The sequence below is a fragment of the Hipposideros armiger genome, unplaced genomic scaffold (genome assembly GCF_001890085.2).
Source record: "Hipposideros armiger isolate ML-2016 unplaced genomic scaffold, ASM189008v1 scaffold_42, whole genome shotgun sequence".
NCBI lineage: Eukaryota > Metazoa > Chordata > Mammalia > Chiroptera > Hipposideridae > Hipposideros > Hipposideros armiger.
In genome coordinates this window covers 612,556-619,613 of record NW_017731392.1, presented here as the reverse complement: position 1 = coordinate 619,613, position 7,058 = coordinate 612,556, and the positions used below count along the sequence as shown (strand labels likewise).

At 44.8% G+C, this 7,058-nt stretch overlaps 1 protein-coding gene across 2 annotated transcripts in view; it reads left to right on the top strand.

Moving 5' to 3' along the window:
• Positions 1-1,891: 1,891 nt before the first annotated feature.
• HTR7 (5-hydroxytryptamine receptor 7) overlaps positions 1,892-7,058 on the top strand; it is a 71,788-nt gene continuing 66,621 nt past the window's right edge. For both annotated transcript variants that reach the window (XM_019638995.1, XM_019638996.1), the window contains exon 1: positions 1,892-2,768. In XM_019638995.1, coding sequence (XP_019494540.1) covers positions 2,224-2,768 — 545 coding nt within the window. In that variant the 5' untranslated portion in view covers positions 1,892-2,223. The remainder of the gene's footprint in view (positions 2,769-7,058) is intronic.

Genomic DNA, 7,058 nt, shown 5'->3' with positions numbered 1-7,058 from the left:
AGGAATTTTAAGAGGCCTTGAGAGAATGCTAAACCTCAAAACCAAAACTGAGACATCTCAATGCAGTCATCTGCTTCTTTGTATTGAAGGGTCAACAAATGGTTTCTTTCTTTCTTTTTTTTAAACTTTATTGGGGAACAATGTGTTTTTTCCAGGACCCATCAGCTCCAAGTCAAGCTGTCCTTCAATTTTAGTTGTGGAGAGTGCAGCTCACCTCCAAGTCCAGTTGCTGTTTTCAATCTAGTTGCGGGGGCACAGCCCACCCATCCCATGCAGAAATGGAACCTGCAACCTTGTTAAGAGCACATACTCTAACTGAGCCATCCGACTGCCCACATGCAGCTCAGCTCAAGTCGTTGTCTGCAATCTAGTTGCGGAGTGCGCAGCTTACTGGTCCTGTTGCTCAGAGAGTCCGCTCTAACCAACTGAGCCACCCAGCTGCCCCCACAAATGGTTTCTTAAATGCTTCCAACTACAAACTAGTTTTCTTTTGTCTGAAATTATGTTAAAACTAACGCAAGTGAGGTTGAAGAAATTTCCTCATCCATCTTCTTCACTATCGAATAGCACTGCTTTGTGGCCTACATATTATCTTCTGCTCTTCCTCTGACTCAATGTATTGATCTGTTATCCCAGGCAGAAGAGAGCCTCTGACATTTTCATAATAAACAGTGGTCCACCATTTAGGGATTTTTTTTTTGTCCTACTTAAAAAATGGTTTTTTGTGTGTGGTTTTTTTTTTTTATGTGTAGAGGGAAGACTATGGACATAGTAACAAGAAAAACCTGAGTTTGAAACCTACTATTAATTCCCAGTTGATTGAGGGCAACAGAAACTTTGTTTTCTTATCTGGAAAAATAGGGCTAATCCCGATTTGAAGAGGTTTCTGTTCCTTTTCTTCTTCTTTATAATCTGCTAGGGCCTAAATAGAAAACAGATTTGATTATTTTTAGTCTTAAACTAAAGAAATCACTGCAGGCTACCAATAAAACCTTTAAACAAAATGAAGGAAGTCTCACAAATAATACAAATCAGCCATTCTGACAAGGTTTGAATAACAAGAGGATTGTAGGCACTAGGCATTAAATCAACACACACCTCCAGAGTTCTTCTGCAGAACCTTACAACCGGTCATTTCTTCCCTTCTGTGCAAGATTTCCAGAATGCCATGGGAAAATTAACCCTCATTTCAATGTTAGGATTTGAAGTCTGACGATAAAAGCAGACAGGGTCTATTTTCAGGCTTGTTTCTAGACGCCTGGAGGGTTAGTCAGAATAGGTTTAAGCCCCTGGAGGCCCCTTCCCCTTCATCCCCCTGGCTTCTCCTTGGTGCCAGGACCTGAAGGCATCCCTTCCTCTCCGTTTTTCTTTTTTCTTCTTTTTCTGAGCTCCCTCTGCCTCCCCCCATTCAAGTGCTTTTCCTTTTCCTCTTCGCTTTCTCCCATAAGTGGTCAAAATAGGAAACGGAAGTATCTATTTGTTGCTTGGTGTACTGCTCAAAAAGGCTATTTTAATTAAGGGGGGAAAAAAATTCCTCTCCAGGTTCTTCATTTTGCAATGAGTCCCAACGTCAACCAGCCCTAGTCCACCCCCACCGAATGGTCGTTGACTACGGGGAGGAGGTTTGGGTCCGAGAGGGTCTGACCCTCCTGCTGCAAGGAAAGATCAGCGAGCGAGCCGGCTCGGGATCCCGGGAAGTGCGTGGAGCGCAGCCCCCCGCCCAGCGGGGGAAGCCCATCCCGGGAGCCCGAGGGGCGCGGGCGGCGGCGGTGGCGGCGGGGACGCGACGCGGCTGCCGCAGGGGAGCGCCGGTGGCGGCGGCGGGCGCGAGGGGCGGGGCGCACTCCGCAACTTCAGCCCTTCCTTCCCGGGCGCTCTCGGCCGAGCGGCGCGGCGGCTGCGGGCTGCGGGCTGCGGGCTGCGGTACGGCCAGCCGAGCCCGCTCCGCCGGCACACGAGCCCGCGCGTCCCGGGCGTCCGTCGGGTGCCGAGGGGGGACTCCTGCAGGGAGTCCCGGCGCCGCTGCGCTCCCGCGTTGTCCGCAGCGGCCGGGGGCCTGGGACGTGCGGGGTCGGGAGGCCGAGCCGGGCGCCCCCCAGCGGCCGGCGTGAGCCCCATGGCTGGACCGCGCAGAGCGGAACCCGCGAGGTGAAGCCCCTGGGCCCGCAGCCGGAACGTGTGGCGGGGGCGCCGGCTCCATGGGCAGCAGCGCACAGCGGCACGATGATGGACGTTAACAGCAGCGGCCGCCCGGACCTCTACGGACACCTGCGCTCCTTCCTCCTGCCGGAGGTGGGGCGTGGGCTGCCGGACCTGAGCCCCGACGGCGCCGGCCCAGCCGCGGGCTCCTGGGCTCCGCACCTGCTGCGCGGGGTCCCAGAGGTGACCGCCAGCTCCGTGCCCACCTGGGACGCGCCCCCGGACAATGTTTCCGGCTGCGGGGAGCAGATCAACTACGGCAGAGTCGAGAAAGTTGTGATCGGCTCCATCCTGACGCTCATCACGCTGCTGACGATCGCCGGCAACTGCCTGGTCGTGATCTCGGTGTGCTTCGTCAAGAAGCTCCGCCAGCCCTCCAACTACCTGATCGTGTCCCTGGCGCTGGCCGACCTCTCGGTGGCCGTGGCGGTCATGCCCTTCGTCAGCGTCACCGACCTCATCGGGGGCAAGTGGATCTTCGGCCACTTCTTCTGCAACGTCTTTATCGCCATGGACGTCATGTGCTGCACGGCCTCGATCATGACCCTGTGCGTGATCAGCATCGACAGGTAAGGGCCCCGGCCCCCCCTCCCCGGGGTGCGGCCGGGGATGTGCTTTCTGGTAGCCCAGCCTCGCGCGCTCGCCTTTCCTGGGAGGATAAACCAGACTTCACCGCGGGATGAAGGGCTGCGCTTAAAACAGCAGCCCCCACACAGCCACCCTACAGCAACCAACTTCAGTTACTGCAAAGCCTATATACACCTTTAAAAGAAGAGCCCGAAATATTCTGGTTTACGGTAGTGAGGGTTTTAAGACCCAAGTTAAAACTATTTCAAGCATTAGCAGTTCCACCAGGGGGTCCCTTGTCTTGATTTTCAGGAGGAGGGAAATTTGATCCTCTCTAAGGTTGACAAACCCTTGCTGTGAGCCTGAAAGTCAATTCTTACTTTAAGAAATCGGTGGAGGAAACCCGCTTTGCATCTCTTATTGTAAGAGCTACTCCCCAGGCCAAAGAAAAGACCTAAGATGGCCCCAGAATTGGGGGTCTACATGTCTTAACGTTGCAACCCTATAATTGCAGATTCTGATTCTCATTTTTTTTTTGGAAGTCTGATTTTAGTGTTTGGCAACGCTGTTTGCATCCTGCAGTCTTACTGACTGGATCCTTTACTCCCTGTGTGAATGGTTGGTGCTAGCCTTTCATCAGATCCCTTGGGAATCTTCTCTTGAGAACTCTGCCACTGGAGTAATTGAAACAGGCTGACCATCTGTCAGGGATGCTGGGGAAAAAATTTCTGTCTTGAGTATCAGATTGGACTAGGAGGTCACCAGGGTCTCTTCAGACTCCAGGATTACAGGATTTTCTGCAATGGAGCTGGTCTTTGGCCCTAGAAATATTGTGCAATTGACAACTTGAAGTATGGTCCCAGTGCCTCTTGGCCACAGAACAACTCTGCTTCTCTTGAAACTGAAATATTAAACCTTAATATTCACACTCAGAATTCTGCTGGTATTTTAAAACCAGCACACGACTGGCATCCTGTTGTGTTTAATGATACAGAGAAATGGTTGTTTATTTTCTTTGTGGACCTACAGAACCTTTAAATACGTAGACATTTCAGCATAGGAGAAATAATTGATGCCTCCACACTTAAAATGACTGCCTCAAAGGATGGTCTAGCACAAAACTGAGATTTTCCTCCTTTTCCTCCCTGTAAACACTGCTACTTGTGGTTTGTTGATATTTAACATATTCTGCTATTTTGCTCCTTTACCAGGGCTTATAATTACTGAATAAAGGGAATGATAGGAAAGGGGGTATTTTCAAGGAAAAAAATATATTGTAGCTGCATTTAGTTACAGATCGATTATTTTTTAAAAGTTGATCCTGCCATTTTATATATATTACGTTTGGAGCTTCTGACAACAAACAAGGTATTACTTTTAATAGTAGAACATGAACTACATATATGAGAATATTAGTTCCAAACTTGACAGCTGAACTTCTGAATTACTGTAGTTAAGAATGACAAAAACATGCATTTACAGTCTGGCTGTGGCAACAGGAACGAGGGGAACACACTCAATATACATAGTAAGTATAAACATGAATTATAAGCGCAAAAATCTGAACTGCTCAGCCAACCAAAACGGTGCTTCTTGCATGAATGGAGTCTTTTTAAATGGAACTTAGTGTAGTAAAACAAATCATTTATACTGCAAGTAATGCATTCATGATCTTTCTTTTTCATGTTATAATTGATAAATGATAAATAAACAACACGGTGTGCTTACTTGTCTCCTAAGACATCCAGTACTTCTGTTCTTCTGGGCTGGGCTGGGACCACCGTGAGATTCCTGTTCATGAGCTAAAGGCTTTCTTCATTTAGTGTGCACGTGTGACTTACCAGCAGCAGCAGAAATGTCTTGAATACAGACAGAAAAGAGGTTAATTCTCCCTGGCAAGAGCTTCTAATTTCTTCGTCAACTATATCCTTATGATGTCAAAAATTGTGGGAATATAGGGATATAGATTCTGTCTCTTCATTTCCTATAAGACTTGTCCCCTTGATGAATTCTGCTTAAACATTATTTTAAAAGATGAACATCTCATTTCGTTAGATAAAGTGAAGTCTTGGTAACATTGGAAGACAGATTGCTTTTCTTCCAAGAACACACAGAATTAAAAATGAGGCAAAGGAAAATGCATTTGACATCTAAGGTGAATTATTTTTGAAGGCTTTTCTTCACTTCCATTGTAGAATATAACCATTTCCCCCCATATTTTCTTAGCTATTATGTGCTAAGAACATGTGCTAAGAAAATACGGAAAAAATTAATCTTCGTTCATTCATTTATTCATTCCCTCTTGAGTACCCAATACAGGTTATGCTGTGCTTTGTGCAGCATAATCAAAGATGAATAGTAATGCTTCTGCTTTTGAACTCATACTATATTGTGCAAGTTTGGATTTCTGTTGGGAATTTAACCTTTGGCTAATGGAACCTTTGATTTTTCTTAACCGCTCCCACCATACCAAGATGCTTTTCCAGCTTTTTCCAGTGCAGTTCATGCCATTTTTCTTCATAGGCTTCCACACCCCCATAGCCACCCTTTTCAGGTAATGACTCATGATCTTTGAAAAAGTAGCAGCCATTGGATGGGAACTCCCTTATCTTTCTACCACCAGTCTTTCCTGCATCTGGACCCTTTTTATTTCCTTCTAGGTAAAAAGCAAGAGAACACTGTGTCCCAGCAAAGATCAAACCACCTACACTACACCTCCCATCCCCTTTCACCTTCTGGAGAACTTTGTTCCTTCCTTCCTTGATCCCTCATCTCTTCTTTGTCTTCATTGTTTCCTCTCAGCTGGGTCAAGCTTGACCTTCTGTCTTTAAGAACTTCTTTGGCCTCACTTCTCCCTCCAGTCACTGCTCCACTTCGCAGTTAAGCTGCTCAAAGAACTATGTCCACAACCTCTGTTTATTTCCTTACTCAGATAGGTGAGGTGGACACTCACCAAGTCCACTGCAGTATTGTCACTGGCCTTCCTGGTCCACCCCTCTTTTATTGCCTATGAATAAGCTAGAAAGATCTATTTAAAAAAACTTTATTTTAGCGAGATAACATTTACCTATAATGGAATGCACAGGTATTAATATACAATTTGGCTAGTTTTGACAAATGTATATATCCGTGTAACCAAAACCCCAGTCGGGATATAGAATATTTTGCCATCCCAGAAATTTTTGTTGTGCCCCTTTTAGGATGATCTTTTAAAAATAGAAATCAAATTATCTTTTATTTACAGTTTTAAAACATGCAAGACAGGTGAGCTTATATAAGCAGTAAAAGTATGAAATAGTGCAGAGGAATGGTGAACACCAAATTCTGGAGAGGGGTTATTTCCAGCGGGGTGGGTGGAGGTGTAATCTAGGAGTAGCACACATATCAACTATATTGGTAATGTATTGTTTTTCATCTTAGTGGTTGATACAGTCTTGTTATTCTTTGTATAACTTTATGTCTGAAATATATTTTTAAACTTTTTTTTGGAACCATATATAGAAAAGCATACTATACTATACTATACCCGTGTTCACAAGTGAACAAACGGATTGTTGCAACCCGCAACTAGACCAAGAAATTGAACATTACTAACCTCCCAGAGGTCCTCTCCTGCCCCTTCTCAGTTGCTGATACTCCTGAAAATAACCATTGTCCTGACGTTTTTCATCATAAATTAGTTCTGCCTGGTCAGAACCGCATATAAATGGAATAGTATATATAATGTATTCTAAAATCTGGCTGCTTTTGCTCAATATAATGTCTGGGTGACTCATTCACAGTTTTTACCCTGTCAATATTTTATTCAATTTTTTTATTTTTTTATTTTTGCTGAGTAGTACTCCATTTAAATTGTTTATCAAGTCACCTGTAGACGGACATTTGAATTGTTTCCAGTTTCAGGATATTACTAATAGTGATTCTATAAACATTTATTTATGTACAAGTTATTTGGTGGACATGTTCTCATTTCTTTTGGGTAAATGAAACACTGGATTATAAGGTATCTATTGCATTTTCATTCTATTTGCCCCCTCATACCATTTGTATTGTCATTGTCATGCATTTAAATCCACATGTTTTAAAAACCATTAGATGTTATTTTTATTGTTATTTTAAACAATCAGTATTCTTTCTTATTTACACACATTTACCTTTTCCATCGCTCTTTGTTTTTTCCTACATTACCATGCTTTTATCCAGGACCACTTTCTTCCGCCCACTAGACTTTTATTACATTTTTTAAAAGTGAGTGCTGGTGACACATCTTCTCAGTTTTGACTTGTCAGAAA